This window comes from Pleurodeles waltl, chromosome 11 (assembly GCF_031143425.1).
Source record: "Pleurodeles waltl isolate 20211129_DDA chromosome 11, aPleWal1.hap1.20221129, whole genome shotgun sequence".
Lineage (NCBI taxonomy): Eukaryota > Metazoa > Chordata > Amphibia > Caudata > Salamandridae > Pleurodeles > Pleurodeles waltl.
Genome location: NC_090450.1, coordinates 9,939,835 through 9,965,578, shown reverse-complemented (window position 1 = coordinate 9,965,578; position 25,744 = coordinate 9,939,835). Strand labels below are relative to the sequence as shown.

The window sequence follows — 25,744 nt, the reverse complement described above, 5'->3', positions numbered from 1 at the left end:
ATCTAAATTGTGGGGAGAAATTGATAATGAATTATGGATGCAGTGGTTAAGGACTGCAAGAAACGCGCCAATGATGCATACAGCAAGTGGTTTGCCGGTGCAATATAAACCCTTTCAAGGGCGTCCCACCCAAGTTGGGGTGGGTTTCGGGCATAGAGGGCAATTCCAAGCAAATGGGTCCTGTTGGTCTTTTAACAGCGGGTTTTGTAACAGGCAACAATGCAAATTTAGACATGACTGCTCCAATTGTGGGGGGAGACACCCTGTGTCACAATGTTTTGGTGGGATGCAAGGGTCTTGGCACGTGCAATCGTCAAGAGGAGGGGACAGGGGTAGAGGATTTACACAGCAAGTTGCAGGAAAAGGGTCCTACTCCTATTAAATGGGACGTTATGGCTTATTGGTTGCAGTTTTATCCAAGGAGGGACGATGCTAAACTTTTGTTGGATGGCTTTATAGAAGGTTTCAGGTTACGTTACCAAGGTTTGAGGTTGAGGAGATGGGCTAATAATTTGAAGTCAGCAAGAGAGCATCCAGAAGTTGTGAGAACAAAGCTGGGAAAAGAAGTGAATTTAGGCAGGATTGTTGGCCCCTTTTTAGATTGGCCGCTGTCAAATTTGACTATTTCCCCGCTAGGTGTGGTTCCGAAGAAACAGGATGGGGAATTTAGGTTGATACATCATTTGTCTTGGCCGGCGGGGGCCTCTATAAATGATTTCATCGCTGCAGAAGATTCAATGGTGCATTATGCATCTGTGGATGAGGCTATTGCCTTGGTACGAAAATGTGGAAAAGGCGCAGAGATGGCGAAGTCAGATGTGGAGTCAGCATTTCGTTTGTTGCCGGTGCACCCAGATGATTTTTCTTTGTTGGGCATGCAATTTGAGGAGGCCATATATGTGGACAGGATGTTGCCTATGGGTTGTTCAGTTTCTTGTTCTTTGTTCGAGATGTTTAGCTCATTTTTGGAATGGTGTTTTTTATTTTGCAGCCGCGGTTCTTTGGTGACCCATTATTTAGATGATTTATTTTTTGTTGGCAAGTCTGGGTCTGGCGGTTGTGGCAGAGCATTGCAGGATTTTGAGAAGTTGATGTCCAGATTTGGTGTTCCATTGGCGAGTGACAAGACAGAAGGGCCTGTGTCATGTCTTACCTTTTTGGGTATAGAACTGGATTCGGAAAGAATGGAAGTGAGGTTGCCTGAAAACAAAGTGCAACATTTGATTTCTTTGTTGGAGGAGGCAGTGGCAAAACCAAAGATTGAGTTGCGGCAGGCACAATCATTGCTTGGTCATTTGAATTTTGCCTGCAAGGTGGTTAGGGTTGGCAGGGCATTTTGTCGCAGGCTTGGTTTTTCCATGCGGGGAGCTGTTTTACCACATCACCACTTTCGCCTTCGGGCAAGTATTAAGGATGATTTGAAGATGTGGATCGAGTTTTTGAAGGAATTCAACGGTGTGACTATGTTAGTGGAAGATGAAAGTTGGTTTTGGCACGTTCAGATTTTTTCAGATGCCTCTGGTGCTCATGGTTTTGGTCTATTTTGGGACGGTCATTGGGCAGCGGAGGCTTGGCCCGCTAAATGGAAACAGTCGAAGTTTAGCATTGCATTTTTAGAATTTTTTCCTTTAGTGGTTGCGTTGGTGCTTTGGGGCCGGTTTTTAGCCAACAGGAATGTAGTTTTTAATGTAGACAATCAGGCCGTAGTACATTTGGTTAATTCACAGAAGGCAAAAGATGAGAAAGTGCTGAAATTATTGAGGATTTTCTTGCTGAACTGTTTGAAGTTCAATATCTTGTTCAAAGCTAGACACGTGCCTGGTGTTTTTAATAACATCGCTGATGCTTTATCTCGATTTCAGTGGCAGAGATTTCGTGGTTTGGCGCCGGGAGCAGATGTTCGGAAGACAGTTATACCTGGGGAGTTGTGGGATCTAGGAGAGTGAGGATGTTGGAGTTAGTTCAGCAATCAATAGCTCCATCGACGAGGAGGACTTACTGTCAGGCATGGTTGTATTTTCTGGATTCAGGTGCGGTACATAGGTGGGGTGAGACTGATGTTATATATAAGAGACAGGACGATGCAGTTCGATTCATTATGCAACAGATTGAGTTAGGTCTGGCTGCAGTGACTATTTCGGGTAAGTTATCAGGGGTTTCTTTTTATGGTAAGTATTTTTGGGGGTACGATCCGGTGGAGGGTGAGTTATGTAAGAGAATTTTAGCTGGTTGGGCCAGGGCGGGTGGGGTGAGGTGTGATAGGAGGCGTCCTATAACTCATGATTTGCTGAGGCCTCTGTTGGGGTGTTTGGGGGAAGTCTGTTTTTCTGAGTGGGAGGTCTCTTTAATTTCTCTTTGCATGTCCTGGTTGTTTCATGGGGCTTTTAGGATTTCGGAGCTTTTAGGGTTAAAAGGGAGGCAGGGGCTTATATTGGAGAACGTGCATGTGAGTGTTCAAGGAGTTTGCATATGGTTACCTTTTTCCAAAGGGGACCAGCTGGGCAGGGGCCAAGAGCTGTTATTGAAGGCATCACGATCCAAGGACTGTCCAGTGAGTTGTTGGTTGTCTTTCATGGCATTACGGTTACATTATTACAGGTTTGTATTTATTCATCAGGATGGTTCGCAGCTGTTAGCATCACAGTTTTTAGCAGTTTTAAGGATGGCAGTTAGGAGATTGGGTTTAGACCCTAGTAGTTACGGTACACACTCTTTTAGGATCGGGGCTGCGACGGAAGCGAGGAGACAAGGTGAATCAGATCAGTCAATTAAGCAATTAGGCAGGTGGAGGTCTAGATCTTTTCAGAGGTATGTGCGCTCGTTTAAGCAGTAGTTAGGTATTTCTTGGGAGTTTTTATGTATGGGTAGTTTTGTACAAGTGTTGCTGATTTGCTGTACCGCTCTTTTACAAATGCTCTCTGCCAATTTTTTCTGTATGTTTTGATTGTTATAATTTAAGATGTGTATTAACATATTTCTCTTGTAGGTTGCGTCGGGGGGCCGGACAAGGTTTGTGCCGTTTGGATCGTGGGTCACTCCTTCGTTTGCTGGGCGGAGAAGCAAGCGGCATCGCAGCATTTTGGAAGGCAATTGGGGCTGGATGGGGCCAGAATAAAGCTTAGTTGGGTAGGTAAGAGTGGCATGAGATGGGGGGAGTTGCTGTACGTTTTGGCAAAAAGGTCTGATCGTGGTGTTTGTCCTGATGTATTAGTTTTACACTTGGGTGAAAATGATTTGGTTGCGCTTTCGGGCATTGGTTTGTTGAAGGCAATGAAGTTAGATTTATGTAGGATCAAAGAGCGTTGGTCAGGTACACATATTGTTTGGACGAGTTTTGTACCTAGAAGGGTTTGGAAGGGTGCTTATTCTTTTAAAGGAATTGAGAAGCAACGAAAAAAGGTGAACAGGGAAATGAGGAGTTTTTGTAAGGATCAAGGTTTTTCGGTGCTTACACATGAGAATATTGGGGTTTCTGATGTAGAATTGTTTCGGCAGGATGGGGTTCACTTATCGTTTTTGGGTAATGAGCATTACTTGTTAGAACTTAGGTCGTTGATTGCTAAGTTATTGGGCGAAAACTTATGGGATAAGTAAAAATTTTTGGGTGGGGCAGGAAAACGCCTGTGCGGGTTTTCCTGTGTGGCCTTTTGGGGGGGAAGGGGTAGATCAGAAAGATGAGAGGGCAAGGGGAACTGGAGAAGGTGACTGCAGGACACATGGGTCAATGGTTGGTCGAGTCAAGGTGGGGATGGGACAAGGGGTAGTGCAGTGGGGTCATTTTAGAGGGAGGGGGAGGGGTTAGGTGATGAATTTTGTATTAGTGAGGATTGGGTAGTTTTGTGAGGCTATTATGCCAAGGTTGTAATTTTGCCAGACCTGTTCTATTAAAGCGGCCTTTTACCCCTTTAAGCGAGTGTCGTGGTCATTTCATGTGTCGGCCCGATGGGGGCTTGGGGGGAGCAATGGGCTTGCCCGGTCTCCCCCCGGGCTTATCGGGCTGACGTGGTATGAACCACGATCACGAACGGGGATTGGTTGGCTGGACAGGATGGGGCGGTGGCTTAGGCGGGAGGATAAAGAGCAAGGGCTCGGTGTGGGAGGCCTCTTTGGCCGTTGTCACACCCAGTGGGCGTTTTGTTTTTGTGCCCGCCCGCCCTCCCTGTAATTTTTGTTAGATATTAGTGTTGCGTTTAGGTGGTTTTTTGTAGATTTGAACATTACGTTTGTTAAGGAGTTTTTGTTTTGGGGTTTGAAATTTAACTTTTGCTAGAATGGGATAGGTACCAACTCTGTTTTATTTTGTTTTTTCATTATGATGACAACGGCATAGATATGTGAATAAGGGGGGGGTGGTTTTTTATTTTTGCCGCTGATAGGCGGGTCTGGTGGGGTTTTCTATGTTTAATAAAGTGGCCTTTTGGGGGGGAAGGGGTAGATCAGAAAGATGAGAGGGCAGGGAGTTTGCACAGACAAGGGGAACTGGAGAAGGTGACTGCAGGACACATGGGTCAATGGTTGGTCGAGTCAAGGTGGGGATGGGACAAGGGGTAGTGCAGTGGGGTCATTTTAGAGGGAGGGGGAGGGGTTAGGTGATGAATTTTGTATTAGTGAGGATTGGGTAGTTTTGTGAGGCTATTATGCCAAGGTTGTAATTTTGCCAGACCTGTTCTATTAAAGCGGCCTTTTACCCCTTTAAGCGAGTGTCGTGGTCATTTCATGTGTCGGCCCGATGGGGGCTTGGGGGGAGCAATGGGCTTGCCCGGTCTCCCCCCGGGCTTATCGGGCTGACGTGGTATGAACCACGATCACGAACGGGGATTGGTTGGCTGGACAGGATGGGGCGGTGGCTTAGGCGGGAGGATAAAGAGCAAGGGCTCGGTGTGGGAGGCCTCTTTGGCCGTTGTCACACCCAGTGGGCGTTTTGTTTTTGTGCCCGCCCGCCCTCCCTGTAATTTTTGTTAGATATTAGTGTTGCGTTTAGGTGGTTTTTTGTAGATTTGAACATTACGTTTGTTAAGGAGTTTTTGTTTTGGGGTTTGAAATTTAACTTTTGCTAGAATGGGATAGGTACCAACTCTGTTTTATTTTGTTTTTTCATTATGATGACAACGGCATAGATATGTGAATAAGGGGGGGGTGGTTTTTTATTTTTGCCGCTGATAGGCGGGTCTGGTGGGGTTTTCTATGTTTAATAAAGTGGCCTTTTGGGGGGGAAGGGGTAGATCAGAAAGATGAGAGGGCAGGGAGTTTGCACAGACAAGGGGAACTGGAGAAGGTGACTGCAGGACACATGGGTCAATGGTTGGTCGAGTCAAGGTGGGGATGGGACAAGGGGTAGTGCAGTGGGGTCATTTTAGAGGGAGGGGGAGGGGTTAGGTGATGAATTTTGTATTAGTGAGGATTGGGTAGTTTTGTGAGGCTATTATGCCAAGGTTGTAATTTTGCCAGACCTGTTCTATTAAAGCGGCCTTTTACCCCTTTAAGCGAGTGTCGTGGTCATTTCATGTGTCGGCCCGATGGACATTGGCTGCTTATGCCTCTGAAAATGAGCTGGAAATCCATTGTTTAGACTGGTTTTCACCTTGTTTTCCCTGCCACCATATGATTTTGACTCTTCACCGTGTGAAGAGAGATGAAATCGTGTGACGCACGGTGGCACTGTGCGAGTTGCCAGGTCTTTTGTCTTCTTGTACCTCAGCATCATATCCAGCCTTGCATTCAGGTCTTTGCATAAGAAGCTCCCTACAAAAGTGGGGCTGAGCCCACATGTCATCCATACCAGGCGAAGACTCGATGATGAAGCATTCTTCTTTGTTTACTACCTTTGAAGCTGATCGCGTCTAGATATCAGCTGTGAGACTCTGACAAGCGCGAGGAGCGCGCTTTTCGTGAGCCGGTATTTTCGCTGTTCTGGTAGCATTCAAGGAGCATTTTCGAACATTGTTGGGGCATCAAAGCCATCACAGAGGAGCAAGGAGCCCGTTGAGCCATGGGGGCATGGTTGTGCCATGAATTGAAGCTGTGGCTGACATATTAACTTTGACGAAGGAGACCAAATGTGTTTTGGAATTTCGAACGCCCTGAGGAAGGTGGAATCAATCTAATTAAATACATTGTCGGTGTATGCCCACCGAAACGCGTGTCGGCGACCTTTTGACATGCCAGAGTGGATTAAATAATTCTGGACCAGGAAGAATATGGAATGACTTTTTGGCAACCTTTTTTTTTTAGCATTATTATTGGATGCCTGATAATAAGGAACTATATTGTTGAACATATTGACATTTGAGAGAGTGAGCAGCTTGCTCTCTCACTTATGAGTTATCAAAATAAATCTGTAGCAATATTGTTATAAATCCAACTACATTTTCTCTGTGTGTTTACTTTGATACCATTCGTATAATTTTTAGTTTTGTGATAAATGATGTTTTATTGTGAAGGGGTTTATCTGTTTCTTGGATTTGCCTGTCTTGTCTTGAGGCTTTCTTGACGTTGTTTGTGTCCATTTGCGTTATTTATGTTGTTTCTGTGCATGGTGTGTTCTCCTTTGGATCTATAGTGATGGTTATGGTAAATTTAAAAATAAGGGGGGGGGTTGTGTATTTTGAATTTATTGTTATTTTTTTTATAAAAAGTGTCATATTATTGTGTCCATTATAAATAAATATTACCTATGTTTGATACTATTATTATTAAGGTTCATCGGTTTTTGTGTATGTTACAGTGTAAGAGAGGGATGTTCATATACCTCTGGTAGACTACCCTTGATCTCTCTCTAGATTGATCTGGGGACCCTGTTTTCTACTTGGTTCGATGATGAAGAATGCCACATAGAGATAAGCTGGTGACAGCCCTTTTAAGTAACATGAGTCCTCCCTAGGATACAGGGTTCAGGACATTTCCTCTCCCCTGGTCAAGGACAGGTCCAGCCTCTCAGGCAATGTGGGTGAGTCACAGAAAAACTTGCGGAAGAACAGGTGGTGGAATGGAGTGCAAGGGAGCTGGACAAAAATGGGGGCACGTGAAGTGAACCTGTGCAAGGCAGGGCGCAGGACACAGATGGTGTGGAAAGAACGCAGACTTAAAGCCAGGGTCACAGGAGTTAAGTGATTGTGCAGCTGCAACGATTTTTGCATAATTTTAGTTTTGCTGCATTTCCCACATAATCCATCTTCTGACGCATAATCAGGAGATTAAAAAAAAACATTGTTTCTAGCTCAAATAGTTCAGAAGTTACTAAAATGCAACGAACATGGGTTTCTGCGCAGTGGAAGGCCCTTTGCAAAACTTGACTGGTCACTTTTCTGTCACTTATTGCTATATTTGGGTGTTCAACTGGTATTGAGGTGCAACCGATGCCCAGAGAATGTCTCGAAGTTTAACAAGCATTTGCAATGCAATAGGTATCACATTGTCTTGAGTTAGAGCTTTTGGCATTGTAAATTCATAACTGGACTTTCCTTGACACATAAATTGGTCAACCCCGCCTCATAATTTAGTCTTTTCCTGCCATATAATTCCAGTGCCCCAGGATTTCACTAGAGCACTTTCATTTACCTTCTTTCTCGATCTTAAAACATATACAATTATCATATAAACCTTTATCAGTAATACATTTTTGGCATTAATGTTTATTGCTCAAAACACCATAACAAAAATATAATTTGGGCAGACTGGGGGGTGAATGGAAAGAGGGAGTCCGGAGTAAAGATGGAGAGTACAAGTGGCGTAGTAACAGTGTCATGGGCCCTGGAGTAAGAAAGGAAAATGGTTGACTGCAATTTCGGTAGAAAAATACAGCAGTAATTAGAGTTGAATGAGGTCTATAGGTCTATGGCCCTCGGTGCCATTGCACCTGTTGCTCCATTGATAACTCGGCCTCAGGAGAGAAAGTGGATGGGGCAGAAAAGAGAAGCGAAAAGAATACACCAGACAAAAGGAATAAAGAAAAGGGGTCGCAAACAAATAAAAAAAAGAAGGGAAAGAAAGAACGAGAGAAGAAATAGAGGAAACATGTGAGACAAAAGAAATAAGGGAAAGAAGCTAGTGAACAAAAGATAAAGAGAATTTTTTTTACGAAAGAAGTGTGAAAAGAAAGAGGAAAAATGAACATTAGCGGAAAAGAGAGATGGTGAGAGAAACAAGCAGTGAAAGAACCAGGGCATGTATGTACTGACACATTTCCCACAAGCACAGAATAGGAACACCATGTTGACACTTCGGGTCCCAACAAGTAACTTGTGGCTCCCACATACAGACAGTAAAAAGAGGGACTTGCAGTAAATAGATAAAGAGAAGACAAACACCAGAGAAAGGAAGGACGTTCTAAAAAAGAAAGTGAAAAGATGCATACAGAGTGAAAGGAAAGAGCAAAAAAAAGACAAAGAATGAAGGAAAGAGAAAAAATTGTGAAAGAATGAACGCCTGATGAAGAAAAAAGAGAGGAACGAAACAAGGAAAGAAATAACCACGTTTTGTGAGTTTGAAGGGGGAGGTAGCAAGAGGAACAGGGAAATAAAAAAAGGAGAGGAGTAGAAATAAACATTTGAGAGAAAGAGTAAAATTGTTAACATGTGGATTTTAAGAGCTGAAAGAGAAAATGGGGAAAACTTAGAGAGTAAACAGAGTAAAGTAAAAAACGGAGTGAGACAGGTGAAACAGATCCTCTCAAATAAAGATGTCCACTTAGAATATATTTGAATTGGCTCCCACACCTCCTCAAACAGAAGACGGAGAGTGGAACAGCAGGGGGCACTGCAGAACAGCAGGAGGTGCGTTAACAGAGCTGTATGTGAACCCCCAATACAGCAATATTGGGGCATTTCAGATCAGGATTGGGGCTATAGACAGATCAGAGTCCTGGCCCAGTGCTGGAACACCAGAAAGGCAGTGGGTGAGGAATGAGAAACTGAGCACCCTGTAATTCCAGGTATTGGAATAATGGGGCGCTGCAGGTTAATACTGAGGTGCACTGACGGAGTTGTATGTGGGCTGCAGTACTGGAATAGTAACGGGTACACAATGCCAGAAGTGAGGTATGTTAATGGAGCTGTGTGCGGTCCCTAGTATTGGCGTGCCAGTGTTGCGAAGTGTTACCCTGGAGGTGCCCTGGTGATGCTGTGAGTGGGGCCCAGTATGGGAGGGGCATTGCCTCTGAACCACAGAAGCAAGAGTCCTGAAGGGCGTGTGTGAGCCTCAGTACTGACAAGAAATGTGCACTGAATGTTAGACTTGATGGATTCTGGCGGAGCTGTGGTGGTTTCCATCAACAGTGGCGTCGGATGTTAGACTTGAGGTGCACTGGCTGACCTGTGTTTTGCTCTTTTGGGTCCAGTATTATCTTGGCAGTGGGAATGAATATTAGAACTGAGCTGCTGTAATGGAAGTGCATATCAGCGGGTCCCAGTATAGGAAAGGAAGTGACCTCACGAGGTAGAACTGAGGTGCACTGATGAGGTTGCTGGCACGGCTGAGGGCTTGGAGTGTGTGAACTGAGGTGTACTGATAGAGCTGCGCCCCAGGTCCCAGTACTGGAGCAGCAGAGTATACTGACTGTAAGAACTGCTCCCACACAGAAGAAGGAGGGACAAAAGCATGACTGACCACTAGGAAGCAAGGATTTTTAAATGGCAGTGAAACTAACAAATGAAATAGTTGGAAGCCCACAGAAGAAGTATAGTTATAGGTACACAAGAGGTCATACCCTTCCTCTTGACCTAAAAATGATGAAATAATACTATTACAAAATGTGCTGCATTTTGCCCCATACGGTGCCTTTTTTTGCCACATAATTTACTCAACCCTGCCGCATAATTTGACCCCCTCCAGCCCCACAATTCTACTGTCGCTGCTTAAAGCTCAGTTGTGCCTGTGACTCCTGGCTCTATCTCCCTTTGGTCTCATGCCCCCCCTTCTCGCCCCTGTCACACCCTGGCTCCCTACGTCACTCTCCCCGACCTCTCCCGTTGAGTACCTGTCACTCAGCCGCTGTCCCCAAGTGCTGGCATAGGATGTACATCACACTGTACCCAGAAATGGGGGTGGGGGGGTGTTTAGGGACCAAGGGACACATTAAAGGGGCCCTAGCTTGATCGGGGTACGTGATGGAAAATCAAGAATATTCAACTTCTAGCTGCTTGTGGTCTTCTCCCGTAGACTGAGCCGGGGATGTTTCTCCTCTGACGCAAAGCGCCTGTCTTCATTAGATGAATCGAGCCTGTCCATAGCGCCTCGTTCCAATGAAGGCGCTTCCAAGCTCTGGAAAGTTCCTCGCTTTGCAGAGCTGACTTCAGCTTCGCAGACCTCGCCTTGTTTCGGAGATTCAGCGTGAGAGAGTTTCTCTGAGTGGGGGGAGGATCTCCCCAAGGACCAGACTTCTCCTGAATGAGGAGGACGTTGGCTAACTGGGCTGGGATAAGATGACTTATTAATACAGGAAATGTGGGGGTCGGGGACCCCTACACTGCGCTGCAGGCTACCAGGGAGCTGCGCAACTCCACATATTCATCTATAAAGACGGTCCCAAGGCACTGAGAGGAACCACGGGGGCCACTGCAGGCCCGTGGCTCCGGATGCAGGGGGAGGGGGCCTCCACTGACCCTTATTTATCAACCATAACAGAACAATCCGGGAATCCCCCGCAAACAGGTGCGCACTGACGCCGGCGCTTACCACGGGAGTCTGCGTGTGATGTGTGTCTCTCCTATGTGTTTTTGGCAGTAAAAAACTCTAGATTTATGAAACATGTTTGGGTTCGTAAACGGACCGATTGGTAGAATCAGGCCGTTTCCGAATGTAAAAATGCCTTTTCTGATGTACAAAGCCTAAATTGTGATTCAGTAACCTTTTCTCAAATCGCAATTTGTGTTTGCGATCCGTAGTTGGAAGGGGAGGCTTTGGGGACGTGCGTTCGACATATGGATTCACATTGGTATGTATGAATGTTTGCCACCAAAGTGAGGTCTCAAGACATTCATACTTTATCGCCAACTCAAAATTGGTGGTATGCCATTCGCAAATGGGAGGGATGGAATAAATATGTTTTTATGGACAGGCACCGACCACTGCCCACTCTTAAAAAAATAACACTTTTCATTTTTTATTTTTAAACACATCCCGTTTTCACTTAAGGAAAGCGGACTGCATTAAAAATGCTTTATTTAAAAGCAATTTCAGACATGGTGGGCTGCTAACACACATGCTATGACGCGCTATGGCTTCACATCACGCCTCATGCCCGTCTGTGCTCAGGTGTGACGCACCCCACAGAAGGGAGACACAGGTGTAGGGAGCACCTCTCCGTTAGACTGGCTCATATGAAGCCTGCAGTGCCCACCCCGGAGGTAGCCCTCTCCCTGCTTGAATCCTGAGAACCTAAATACTTCAACCAATATGTATAGTTACCTGAATTCTGCGATTTGCTTGATAAATGTAACCAACATGTGAACCGACCGAGCCAGGTAGACCCGCTTCTACTTAGTACAGGTGAGCATCTCCCGCTTCCCAGGAGTCACAGACTTGTAGACAGGACATATATCCTTGGACTTGTCATTACTATGGGGGTCATTCCGACCCTGGCGGTAAAAACCGCCAGGGCCGTGACCGACGGAAAACACCGCCAACAGGCTGGCGGTGCTTTCCTGCCCATTCTGACGGTCAGAAAAGGGGATCCGGCGGTTTCCTGCCGGATTACCCCTGGCTGGGCTGAATCTCCATGGCGGCGCTGCTTGCAGCGCCGCCATGGGGATTCTGACCCCCTTACCGCCATCCTGTTTCTGGCGGTTTTTACCGCCAGGAACAGGATGGTGAGAACGGGTGTCGTGGGGCCCCTGGGGGCCCCTGCACTGCCCATGCCACTGGCATGGGCAGTGCAGGGGCCCCCTAACAGGGCCCCAGCATGATTTTCACTGTCTGCTTAGCAGACAGTGAAAATCGCGACGGGTGCAACTGCACCCGTCGCACCCCTGCAACACCACCGGCTCCTGTGTTGCAGGGCCTTTCCCGCTGGGCCGGTGGGCGCCCCCTTGGCGGGTGCCTGCCGGCCCAGCGGGAAAGTCGAAATGGCCCCCACGGTCTTCTGACCGCGGAGTGGTCTTTTGACGGGGGAAGTTTGGCGGGCGGCAACCGCCGCCCGCCAAACTTGGAATGACCCCCTATATGTGCTGTACTGAGTGCCACGGTGGCAAGTGTGTGATGTGCAGTGACCACGTTTTTGGGCTACCAACTCCCCTACGTACTGCATATGTGTCGCCCTTTGGGTACCTACTGAGGAATTATGTATGTCTACGCTCTTTTAACAAGAAATATGTCTGTGTTTTTCCCTTTGGGTCGCACCACTATGGTGTGAACAGCAGAGTATGAATGTAAAGACCTTCTATAAACAGGAATTTAGGGGGTACACAGAGCACCAGTTTGTTTTCATACAGACAGGGTCGTCTGTTGTGATGAATGCAATGGACCCTCTTGGGCACTATACACTGTGCTTCAAGGTGTGAGCCTCACACTGTATGAGTGACTCTGTGCTCCAAGGAGTGAAAGTTCCCCTCAATGGCAGACACTGTACCTCAAGGGGTGAGAGTCACATTAAATGAGGAACACTGAGTTCCAAAGGATGAGTGTCACACTCTGTGAAGACCACTATGCACCAAAGTACAAGTAACACACTCAGTGAGGGACACTGTGCTGTGGTGTTAGAAGAGGCTTACAGTGAGGGACACCGTGCTCGAGGTCTGAGGCTTACAGTGAGGTACACTGCGCTCCCATGTCCAAGACTCTCGCACACTGAGTGACACTGTGCTCCAAGGTCTGAGAATCACTCACAGTGAGGGACGCTATCCTCCAAGGTACAAGACTCACACTCTTTGAGTGACACTGTGCTCCAAGGTGTGAGACTCAGACACAGAGTGACACTGTGCTCCAAGGTGTGAGACTCAGACACAGAGTGACACTGTGCTCCAGGGTCTGATGCTTACACTGAGTGACACTGTGCTCCAAGGTCTGAGAACCACTCAAAATGAGGGGCACTATCCTCCAAGATACACGACTCTGACTATTTTTGGACACTGTGTTCCAAAGGTGTGAAAGTTCCCCTCAGTTAGGGATACAAGCCAACACAGTCTGAGAGTCACACTCAGTGAGGAACACTGTACTCCAAAGTATGAAAGTCACACTCAGGGAGGGGACACTGTGCTCCAAAGTATAAAAGTCACACTCAGTGAGGGATACTGGGCTCTAAAGTATGAAAGTCACACTCAGGGAGGGGACATTGTGCTCCAAAGTATGAAAGTCACACTCAGGGAGGGGACACTGTGCTCCAAAGTATAAAAGTCACACTCAGGGAGGGGACACTGTACTCCAAAGTATGAAAGTCAAACTCAGGGAGGGGATACTGTACTCCAAAGTATGAAAGTCAAACTCAGTGAGGAACACTGGGCTCTAAAGTATGAGAGTCACACTCAGCGAGGAACGCTGTGCTCCAAGATTGAAGATCCAAGGCCCACACACTGAGTAACACTGAGCTTCAAGGTCTGATGCTTACTCACAGTGCAGGAGACCGTGCTCCAATGTCCAAGACTCATTCACATTAGGGTAACTCCGAGCTCCAAAGTACAGCAGGTCCCTTCATTGATGGCACTGTACTAGAGAGTCACAGTCATTGAGGACATAGTGCTTCAAGGTATGAGTCTCACACAGTGAAAGACATTGTGCTCCAAGGTCTCAGTCACTCTCCGTGTGTGACACTGGGCCAAAGGAAGAGACTCACACTCAAGAGGGAGAGTCTGTGTTCCATGGCGTGAGATTCACACTCAATGAGTGACACACTGAGTCAAGGGAAGAGACTCACACTGGGGGGATACTGTGTTCCATGGCGTGAAATCCACACTCACTGAGTGACACTGGGTCAAGGGAAGAGACTAGCACTCAAGGGGGACACTGTGACCTGCGGTGTGAGAATTACACTCACTGAGTGACACTGGGTCAAGGGAAGAGACTCACGCTCAAGGGGGACACAGTGTGTCCTAAGGTGTGAGATTCACACTCAGCGCGTGACACTGGGTCAAGTACAACACTTCAAAAGTAACAAACACGCGGTCAGTGTTCTTCAAGGAACTAGTGCCCTTATGAAAGGAGCAGGGAATGGGGTATCCAGACCACCGCTGTCCCCACCTTGGGCAGGAAGGTCTGTGGAAAATGAGCCCCAAACTCAGTGAGTGAGTGTGAACTGGTCCATCAGCAGCTCGGGTGGGGGAGGAGACACACAGCAGCATTGCCTGCTGCTGCTCCAACAGCATCACACACCTTCCCAAGGAGGCGGTGCTGGTGATTTATAGCGCCTTGACTTGCCGCTGACCTGAAGCGCTTGAATAAACTAGACTTGCTGCTTCCCCACTGCCGCTTTTCGACGTCGGGTCATGAAGGTAGCGCCCAGAAGACCCTACAGAAGTGTGGGACTTAGCTGCTCCTGTTGTCGGACATTCTGCCTTAAGTCTCAGCCACGACCCCCGCCGCCCCAGCCAGCTGGCTCCCTACCTGCCCTCATAAATCGGATTTTTCATAAGTAACTGGGTAAATAAATAGACTGGTTAGCACTGCTCTGTTTTACACCGTGTCCAGAGCCTGGGTGACATGAAACACAGTCCCTGTAAAACATTTACTGGCTCAGAGGCTGCATTTCCTATGAGTTCCACTGATACACTTGCAGCTGGTGAACCAGGCACTACGAGCTGCCTGACCTCTCAGCGCTCCGACTCCACAGCCAAAATCAACAACTCTGCTTCTGCGAGCAAGGCCGGAGACAGCTGCTGTCCGTGGGCCAAAGGGTTCACAGAAAAACGAAATCTGTTTTATGTCAAGAGCTGTCCCCACACATGTCAAACAGGAGTGGACCCTGGGCCTATACAATGTCCTGGCATCCGCTCCTAACCTGCCTGATCCTGGAAGCAGCATATGCTTGTCTCAAAGATTACGCCATGCAAGCATAAGTACACACGACTGGTGCAGTGAAACTGCAAATCATTCAGTAAATCAGTTACGGTTCCTTAGATCGCTCAGTCTCTTACTCAGATAACTGTGGTAATTCTAGAGCGAATGCATGCCGACGAGTGCTGACCTCACAGGATGCGACATTTATCAGACCAGGACCAATCTGGGCGCGCGCGCGTCTGCTTTGGTGAGTCTAAAAAAACAAACCGATCGCAAGATCCAGCAATGATGCGTTCAGATGTCTCCCCTATCAACTTTCAATGGTACTTTCTGTGCCTGCCATGGTGACCATGGGTAACAGGGAATCAGGGTTTAATTCCGGAGAGGGAGCATTAGAAATGGCTACCACATCCAAGGAATGCAGCAGGCGCGCAAACGAAAAATAACCGTACTGGACTGTTATCCGGAGCTGTAATTTTAGTGAGAACACTCGTGTCCACATCAGAACCGCCTCCTCTCGTCTTGACCTCCACAAGAAGCTGAAGTCCTGGCTTCACAATTATTCAACCTACCAGAGGAAGGATGAGGAACACACACTGGCTTAGCGCCAGGATACAATCACGGGTGACAGTGTGCTTTACAACTACAGCTAACATAACACTTTAAATCCTTTCACGAGGATCTATTATAGGTAAGTCTGATGCCAGCAGCCGGGGTAATTCCAACTCCAAAAGCATTTTTTAAAGCTGCTTAAAAAGATTTTAGTTTAAAGAGTGCACACAAATGGAACCTTGAGAGTGAGGCCACAATGCCAGCTAGAGCATCTTACAACAGTTTGTATGTAAGGGTCGGAGATGGCATCTTATGTGATGTGAAGAGTAAACAGGAGTGAGACACTACACCAATGTGCACAGAGTTATATCGGGGTACAATGATATTCAGCCGAAGGCTTTAACGTCCATGAACAAAGCACCCTAATGCTTGCGTGACTGTAGAGTCATGCTGCGCCAGAAATACTGCTGTCAGGGCCTCTGAAATGACAGTACCCAGAAGCGTGTGGCTGGAATGAGCACTCGTGTGGCACGCAGTTGGCAAATTATGCTCCTCTTTGAAGGGAACGAATGTGTAGATGCCTGACCACTCCTTCCTTGTCTCTGCACTTTATCTGTTAGAAATAATTGTTTCCTATACTTTTATTCGATTTTATGTTCACTTTTAATTTTAAGGACTTTTATTACTCTTACTACATTCTTATGCATTTCATTTGTTTGCTCTTGTTTGAGCAGTGGCTGGTTTTAATTCTTTTTATACAGTTATATTTAAGTGACTCAAGCTGGACAGTAAACCAGTGTTTGAATGCTTCACATAATATGCGAGCTTCAGTGGTGGAGGGTAAATGCTGCTTTTTCGAGGTCTATTTACATTCCCTAACAGAATTTTATTGACAGGTCAGGCTGGCATCACTCTGTGTCTCCCCCCCTTGCATACCAGGAGTTGTAGGCCCTGCACTACGGGTAGGGAATTTCCTTATACCTTATTATCGTAGACATAATGTCAAGGAAAGGTTCTGTGCTGAGTTGCCACTTGCATCACAATCCCTCTGCAGCAAAGATGCTGGTCCCCCTCAGTGATGAAAGTATGTGCTTGGCCCATGTCTTTTATCCCAGCACACACATGCACAGCAGCCCTCCAGTGATCAGCTGATGCCCGGAAGCCCTCCACATCTTTAAAGGGTGTCTTTACTCTTTCTACAGTGAGATAAATCAATCAGGGACTTGTAGAGCACGGCTATTCACTCGTGAGGGTCTCAAGGTGCTGGGGAGGGAAAAAAGGGGGAGGGGGGTTACAAGCATCAATCGAAGAGCCAGGATTTGAGGTCCTTCCTGAACTGAGACAAGGTGAGGGACCACCTGAGGTGGATGGGGAGGGTGTTCCAGGTCTTGGCAGCGATGTGGGAGAAGGATCTACCTCCGGTTGTGGTTTTTTGGATGCAGGGGACCTTGGCAAGGGCCTGGTTGGCGGAGCGGAGTTGTCTGGCAGGAGTGTAGAAGGAGAGTCTGTGGTTGAGGTAGGCTGGTCCGGCATCGTGTAGGGCCTTGTAGGCGTGGGTCAGGAGCTTGAAGGCGATTCTTTTGTCCATAGACAGCCACTGTAGGTCTCTTAGGAGGGCAGAGGTGTGGCTGTGTCGTGGGGCGTTCTTGATGAGCCGAGCGGAGGCATCCCGGATGCGTTGCAGTCTTTTCCAGGTCTTGGCGGTGGTTCCCAGGAACTTGAGAGAAGTTGTTTTGATGTATTTCCTTTCTGGTCAGCTACTTGGAAGGAGGCTCACAGATACACAATGTCAAATCATCATTTATGTGCCGGGGGAGGGCACCAGGCCTGTGTCCCGCAGCTCTTCTATTTTATAGGGGAGGGCAGGGTGGATTGGGAGAGCAGTAGTATGAAGCAAGGATGCCATGGGCCCTGGTGCAAGTAAGATATAGGACCCATTTGACTGCTGTGCGGATAGTAAAGTATGGCAATTATTAGGGATCAATGGCCCTGGTGCCACTGCACCTGTTACACAAATGCTAGCTATGCCCCCCTGGAGAGGTCTTCGTATACTTCTGTAGGGTGTGGCGGTGAATGAGCTTCAAGCCCTCCACATAGCTTTTCATATCTCCCAGCTGTCCTTACATAGGTACTCTAACTTTACAACCTATATTTAGCAAATGTGTATATAGGGTAGCTGTTTTTTTCTTAAAAATCGATTCTGCTCAATATTGAGAGACACCTTGGGCCCTATTCACAAAGGTAAACGTAGACTTTTGTTCTACACCTAGTCCCAAAGTCTAAGTTTACAACTTTGGGGATTCACAAAGGCCATTTAAGAGTACTATCTTTATGTCTGCACTCGGGCGGAGATCTGCACTTGGATCCCTCATATTGAGAAAGCAGGAAATATTGCTCCACGGAGCAGGAATGCTGATATTGTACAGATCAACAGTTTCAAGATGAGTATCTCCAGCGCTAGAGATCTAGAGCGCAGAAGCCCATTCGACAGCTACGATGGGGCGGAAATCCGGGGCACGGTCAGTGCCAAGGTGCTTACCTGTAGGAAAATGACTTTATTAGATCCTTACTTAACCTACCTCAAGGTAGCCCTGTGTTACCAATTTATTTTGACCTGCCTTAAGACTTGGATAATGTTGATGTCCTTAGACCGCTTGTGTATCGGGTAGGGGTATGGTTAACAAGTGCGTTGGAATAGGGGTGGTTTACTGGAGATGCTAAACACAAGGCTGGCTGGGCTGGACCATCTAAACAATGGCTCAGTGATCAATGGCTGAAAAATATGGGGTCTGACCCCTCCTCCCCCACCCCCTAATAATGGAACACACACTCAGCCTTTTAAATTACCCCATTTGGATTGGAGTCTGTGACCTCCAGGTGACATGGTTTCTGTGCCAACCCACTAACTGTTCTGCTTACCACTTAAGCGTTGTGTACGGAACAGGCCTTGGTGGATCAGAAGTGATTCAAGAATTTGTAATATTGAACCCCCTATGCTGACTCAACAACCATGTACGTAACACCGTTCTCACCAACACCGCCCACACCACTAAACTGCCCTATGGTGACCTGCCAGAAAACCTCAGAGGCAACCCCCTCCGTGCCCCTTCTGCCCCCTCCCCCTCACGTATATTCCACTGGTTAATCCTCCAGCCCTGATTCTAAATACACACGCACCACCTAATCCCGCCACCTAGTGGCTGGGTGCGGAAAAACACCTTGTTTACATGTCTAAAGCTTTCTGGCAACGACCACAGGTGAGTCAGTGATCTCATTACCTGCTGTGCAGTCACTCACTGGGGCTGGTATTGTGTTTCTTGTTTTTGGAAAGTCCCCCGTGTTTCTACATCCCGAACTCTTTCCAACACACAGAAGCCAAGCCGTCCTATTTTTAATTACAACTCCAAACACTTTCACCACTATGGACATGCAGTCTTCTGAAAAAAGGAAAACTGTGAAACTTAATAAGACAATAAATGGGCAAATTATTTTTTTATACAATGTTGGTATGTTTGCAGGATGTCCTGTAACCGTAACTTAATCTGAGCCATCAAATACATCTGTTTTTGCTAACATCAGCAGGTTAAGTGCCAGGTTGTGGATCGTAATGTAAATCCCTAATTATGTTGTATTTGCCACAGCACTGCGTATTTCTAATGAGCCTTCTGGTTTTTCAATCTCACACATGAAATGAAGGAATCAGATTGCTACAGAAATCAACTTTTCTCAAAAGAGAAGGTACATTATGACTGATAAGTTTTACTTTTATAAATAAGACACCAAAAACAACAGTGAGTGGGCGTAACATAATGTACATTTGTAAAGCACTTATTTCCCCTTTGGGCTGAAAATAACAGATGTTTATTATTACCCAAGTCAATGGTATTCATGTTATTGACCTTAGAATGATGAAGAGCCCAGTGACACTACCAGGAGTCGAACCTATGAACATGATGTGAAACACAGATTCCTGGAGTGATGCATTCCTCCACTGAGCCACCAAGCCGGCTGCAGAGGAGCTGACTGTCGACTGATACTGGCAGAGGGTCTCTTAACTTAGAAAATTAGGCAAACGGGACAGTTCTGTAGGTTGAGTGCCCACTGCAAACAGCTATGCGTGGTCAGAAGGTCACAGGGTCGGTTTTATGGAATGGCCGTCTAAGATTTTCACCCTTCTCCACCTTGGTCCTTTTTAGGTCGAGCGCGCAAGTGGTTTAACCTGTTGTAAGTATTGTGGGCTTTTAACCATCACTTTCACTTGTTCATGGGATTGCCTGTCAAAAATTCGTTGATGTCATTGGTAAATGCTTTTTACGTTTGTCCCGCCTTGAGGCTGCTTTGTTACTGCCTTGGGGACCGAACCTGTTCCATGGATAATTACACGACTGCCAAAATGCTTTACTGCGAGTGAACTCCTTTCTAAGGGCGAGCACAAAGCACTCCATCCCTCTTCTAATCTCTCTTTTGGGGGATTGTAACCACACCCATGTTACGTCAGTCACTTTCATAGGTTCGTGGGCTTGCCTTTTAAAATTCACTTGTTTTCATTCGTAAAAGGGGTGCATACGTCATGCCTTTTCCGGTGTTTAGCCCTCCTAGAGAACACAGGTCAACTACTGGAAACATACGAGGCTCCATGTTTTCCATATGGTTTCTGGACTACTTTTTCTCATTATTTCGCAGCATAATCTTTTTTTTTTTTCTTCATTAAATGAGGCAAGAAAAGTCTGGTTGGGAGTTTACAACGCTAATGGCGCTAACTTGACGTAATGCGAGACCCGTTGCATTGCAAATGCTTGTTTCTTTTGTCTCTGTCCTTTGCGCTCATCCTCTTGATGGCCATAGTGTGACATACAAGACTGCTACCTTTTTTATTTCAATCGCTCTTTTAGGGGATGCTTAGAATGAAACCAAAGTGCAGTGAAATGCACGTGTACTGCAGTGAGGAACATGGAAGTACAGATTTGGATAAATTCTTCCACATTGTGCCTGATTTCTCTGCTCTCGTGCTATTAGTTCCCTGGGGTCAGGAGTTCCGCAGGGCGGCACTATTGAGATCCTCCTCTGTTAGGAAGACACGAGCAGCAGTATCAGGGTTCATATATATATATATATATATATATATATATATATATTACACCATCCAAAGGTCCACCTTATGGCGCACAGATTATATATATATATATATATATATATATATATATATATATATATATATATATATATATATATATATATATATATATATATATATATATATATATATATAATTTTTTTTTCATTCAAATCAGCCTTTTAGCCGCAAGACATTGCCATGCTCAGGGCACATCCTCATTCTGAAAGGGCAAAAGTGGCCGCAGGGTTGTGAGGGAAACCTTTCTCTCAAAGATTCAGCAGCGATTGCCAGCAGCATTAATTTACAAAATGTATTAACACAGCATCGAGAGATGGGGCCAAGAATGCATGAATGGGCTATTTTCCCTTTAAAATAAATTTCCATTGCATTTTTTTTTCTTGACATTGAGACTTTTAATATTTTGCCAGTTCACGATCCGTTTCTATCTATTTTTTTAAGAGGGGCCAGTCATTAGATATTCAATCACTTTTAGTACTCCGGGACGGTTTCCAAACGGTGGTGCTGATATCATACCTTTACAGATGAAAGCGTAAACAATCTTTTAATAATAATGCAGATAAATATATTTCTGGGTAATAAGTTACTCAAAAGTTCAGAAGCCAGTGTATTTTTATTGTGCAGCTGTGGGGTCCAGGGCACTAGTGCCCACCTGTCCGCAGGGGGGTCTCGCTGGTCCCCTCATCTGGGGGGCACCCTGGCTGGCGGACACTTTACAACACTGCCCTCTTGGCGAGGAGAGCACGAGATAGAACTGGGCCGCCAGGAAGGCAATATATCGACAGCCATTAGGTGCTCTCTCGTAGCCTTTGGCCCTAGAAATCCCAGACACAGCAAACACCTGCAAGAGGAGTAAATGCTTAGAAATGAAAGATAAGCTACGCATGCGGGTGTTCCCTCCTCTAGGGTCCCAGCGAGGGCTCCTTCGCTGCGCCCCCCCACCCCTCATAGAGCCTCATGTGCGCCCCAGCCTGGCATTGTGTGTCCTTCAAAGGTGCCAACTCCTGTGCCCGCCAGAGGCAGCCAGTCTGAGGCTCTGTGCTTGTTACCTTCCCCACATGCTGCCTGGATTTAATTCACAGATTGAATAAAGATCAGAAAAACAGAGTAAACAACCTTTACAATGCTCAGATATCGGTAATCATAAGAGCCTCCATTCGTTCCAGGCACCGCCACTGGAATTATGTGGCAGGGAAAGACAATACAATGCGGCAGGGTCGACCAACTTATGTGGCAAGAAAAGCGCAGTTATGACTTTACAATGCCAGTAGCTCTAACTCCAGGAAATGCGACGCCCATTGCATTGCACATGCTTGTTGACAGTACAACTCCTCTGTGTGCAGCTGTAAGTCAGTGCTACGCAATTATTTTCTGATGTTACCTTTGAACTTCACTCTAACAAACCTGAAGACGTTCCCTCAACGCTCTAGGTTGCGGTTCAGTGGTTGATGGATATTACTTCCACATGTATGTGTAGTGTTTACAGCTTAGTTAGTGCCACCAGGACCAACGTGTTCTACAGCTGTGCTGCTTTCTCCATAGTTAAAGGTTTACGACACTTGCAAGTAATCCACCATCTGCCGCATAATTTGCAAGTTCCAACAAAAACTGAAGTTTGTAGCTGAAATGGACTAAAAAATATTTTTTTTAAACTACCATACGTGTTGTAGCGCAGTGGTGAAGTCTTTACAAAGGATACCCGCTCATCCGTCAGTTGGGGAGTGATGTAATTAGATGCCAGCCCCGTAATAATAAAGTGAACCCCTTGCTGATACAATATTTATATATGTTAAAAAAAAATCTGCAATAACTTCCGGCAAATGGGCCACTTTACGCTGCTGCTGTTCCCTTTCTTACCGCATAATTTGTATCGAGCTCTTCTGGATACTTTGATCCATCACTGCTCCGTGAGACCAAAGGCCCTGGACACTGACGTCATTTAGGGGTCCCCAAGGGTCGCAGCTGCGACCCCTGGTTTCCCCCTTGTGACCCCTGGCACTGCCTTTGCGACCCCTGGCCTCAGAGGTGGCAAAATCAGTGTCTGGAACACAGGGGCAGCTCAATCGTAATGGACCTCGGTTAAAGCTTCATGGTAGTACTGGGTTTCTGTCAAATTTTTTATTTCACAAATAGTGAATTATATAATTCACTACTAGTGCATTAAAAGGATTATAATTAGCAGGCATATGACCCTATTTGGCAGCTAAGGTGAGTAAAAAGTGCTTTTAAATGTATGTTGTATTCGTGCTTGCGGGTGAGTGTGCTTATGTGTGAATTTGTGTATTTGTAAGCATATGTGTGTGAGTCAAAGGTCAAATGGTGTGTGACGTCACTTACGCTACCCCTGGCATTCTGGTGAACTGGCATCCATGGCCCTGAGTATAGTGAATAAGAGAAATGAACTGGGAGCTTCGTACAGTTATTGATTAGTAACGAGTTGACAGTACCTGATATAGCTTCGTAGAGGTTGGCGCTGTACCCCAGGTAGTCGTACTCCTCGAACCTCTGTGGACCTTCGCACAAGAAGCGGCACTCCTCGTCCTCCTGGTAGTATCCCACAAGAGCACTTTCGAAGTACTCTACTGCTTGGTCGTACTGCTCGGCGTCGTAGTACCTCACGCCGGCGCGGTATTCTTCCTGCAAGAGAAGCGGAGAGACCATCAGGGTGGGACACTCCGGGGCGCTTCACCTGGTCCCCTACTGGACCTAAGCAAAGGAGGCCGGCTAACCCCCGCCTCCAGAAGAACTACAGTGGCTACGAGGGGCTAGATGCTGTCAGACTGAGGACCTGATTCAGGGTTTGGCGGATGGGGTTACTCAGTCACAAACGTGACTGATATCCTGTGCGCCATATTACAAGTTACACAGCCTATAATGGGATCGTAACATGGTGGCCGGGATATCCGTCACGTTTGTGATGGAGTAACCCTCCGCCAAACCCTAAATCAGGCCCTGAGTATATGTGTGTGTGTGTGTGTGTGTGTGTGCGTGTATATATGTATCCCATTATGTAGATTTTGTCATGGCTTGGGCTATAACAGACATTCCTTCATTTTCCGATATCAAGATGATGTCCTGCGTCAGATCAAGCACAGACACCTCCTCCCTTCCCATCATCTAGACCAGGGCTTCCCAAACGTTTTAGAACCACAACCAAGTTTTTAGAACAAGAAACTTTCCCGACCCACCTAGCTTCAATGGACATGAGGTGGGCAATTTTAGAACGTAACAAAAGCATTGCGCGGCAGCACGCTGTGATTTACACAAAACATGGTTCCCATGGAAATGGCCACTAAATTTGCATAGACGCGCATTCTTGCTGGTAAAATTATAACGTACACAAATGATAATGAGTTTCAAAGAATATTTATAATTCGTGTATCACCAAGTAAATTGTCTTGATTTGTTTTGATTGGTGTCTAGACAAAGTATTGCGTCTGAACAATAGTGGGTTTGTTGGTGTATTCAGTGATAAGTTCATTAGGTTATAAAAAAATTATAAATTATTGTTAGTTTTTATTTCTTAGGTATGTAAATAGTTTAATACTTATTTACTTAAGTTATATTTTAGTTATGGTTTGCTGAGTTTGTAAGAGAATAGGGTAAGTAGTTGAATTAAATGAAATGTATTTGTATTTATTGCTACATTATGTGATTTATTCAATTATTACTTTATTAATTATTGTGTAGCTGTAATGTTTTATTTCTTTTACTATGTATTTTTGTTTTCATATGTTTAGGTCAGTAGATCTGTAAAAAATAGAAATATTGTATGTTTTATCCTCATTTATATGAATATGTATTTTAGTAACTGGAAATAACTATGTATAATGCTTTTCAATTTATTAGTTTTTCAAAAAATAATTTATTCAATGGTAAGCCAATTTCTTTCCGAGATATCTGTTACTTAAAGTTAATTTGTTGGTATATGATACTTTTTATCTCAAACTCACACAAAATTTTGCCTCTCAGAAGATTAACACTTTTCCAACTGTTGCACGGACGGGAGTAGGAATACTAAATCTAACCCTTCCGAAGTCCAAGGCTTTCCCTGCTGTTGCTTAGCCTGGAATGGGAATAGTAAATTTTACCCCTTCTGTGCTTTCCCTACTGTTGCATAAACTATAGTGGGAATACTATATTTAGTATTCTAAGACTCAAATACTCTTCCTAATATTACATTAAATGGATTTTATAGAGTATGTTTATTCTTTTTATTTCATATTTGTTTTTATTTTAAACGTTTTGAATTTTTATAGTGTTTTTTGTAAATGTGTTTTTGAGGTTTTAATTTTTTAATATATTTTGTTGTTGAATTGTGGATATTTTAGATTTTTTCAATATATATATATATCTATATATATATCTATATATATCTATCTATCTATATATATATATATATATATATATTCAAATATGAAAAAAGACCATAGTAAAATACATTTTTAATTAACTAGGTTAGTATCAAAATATAGATCTATAATATCTATAGCGATACATCCATATATCAACATCTATATAGATATATTTATTTATTGTTTAGTATGCCGTTCTCAATGCTGAACCCTTTGTGGTGTAGTGCCTCACTAGTAGCGACTCTCAGTGGTACACTCCAAAACGTAATATTACTGAAGTAAAGACGCTCACTCAGGATAGAATGGTACTACCAGATTTATTGGAAAGATCCCCTTCACGTGTTATGGCCTGCAAAAGACCTTGATCACATAACATGATATATTTATTTCTATAAACACACACACATATATATATATATATATAAAATATATATATGTATATATACACAAAACCATAGAAATTCACCTATTATTGTTAGAGTAATATCAAGTAACTACAACTCATGCCCTAAAGTAACTATAAATCGTGCCCCGCCATGCACATTTTTTCATGATAACTTTTACTGTAGGTGTTACATTTATATTATCAATTATGTTATTTGTGGGGTAATTAGCAGTGCATGGCGAGGGTGCGAGTTATAGATACCTTAGGGCATGAGTTATAGTTACTTGAGATAACTATATAAATATAAGATCCCAGTAACCTTTGGGTTTTTTTGTGTGAATTTCCTAACTGATCAGTATAGGGAAAGGTGCGGAAGACATTGTAACGCAAAGGGTT

At 45.1% G+C, this 25,744-nt stretch overlaps 1 protein-coding gene across 1 annotated transcript in view; it reads right to left on the bottom strand.

Annotated features, from left to right (window-relative positions):
* The window catches only part of P3H2 (prolyl 3-hydroxylase 2), a 325,207-nt gene that overhangs the window by 99,068 nt on the left and 200,395 nt on the right, over positions 1-25,744 (bottom strand). The window contains exon 3 of the mRNA XM_069212790.1: positions 23,056-23,245. Coding sequence (XP_069068891.1) covers positions 23,056-23,245 — 190 coding nt within the window. The remainder of the gene's footprint in view (positions 1-23,055; positions 23,246-25,744) is intronic.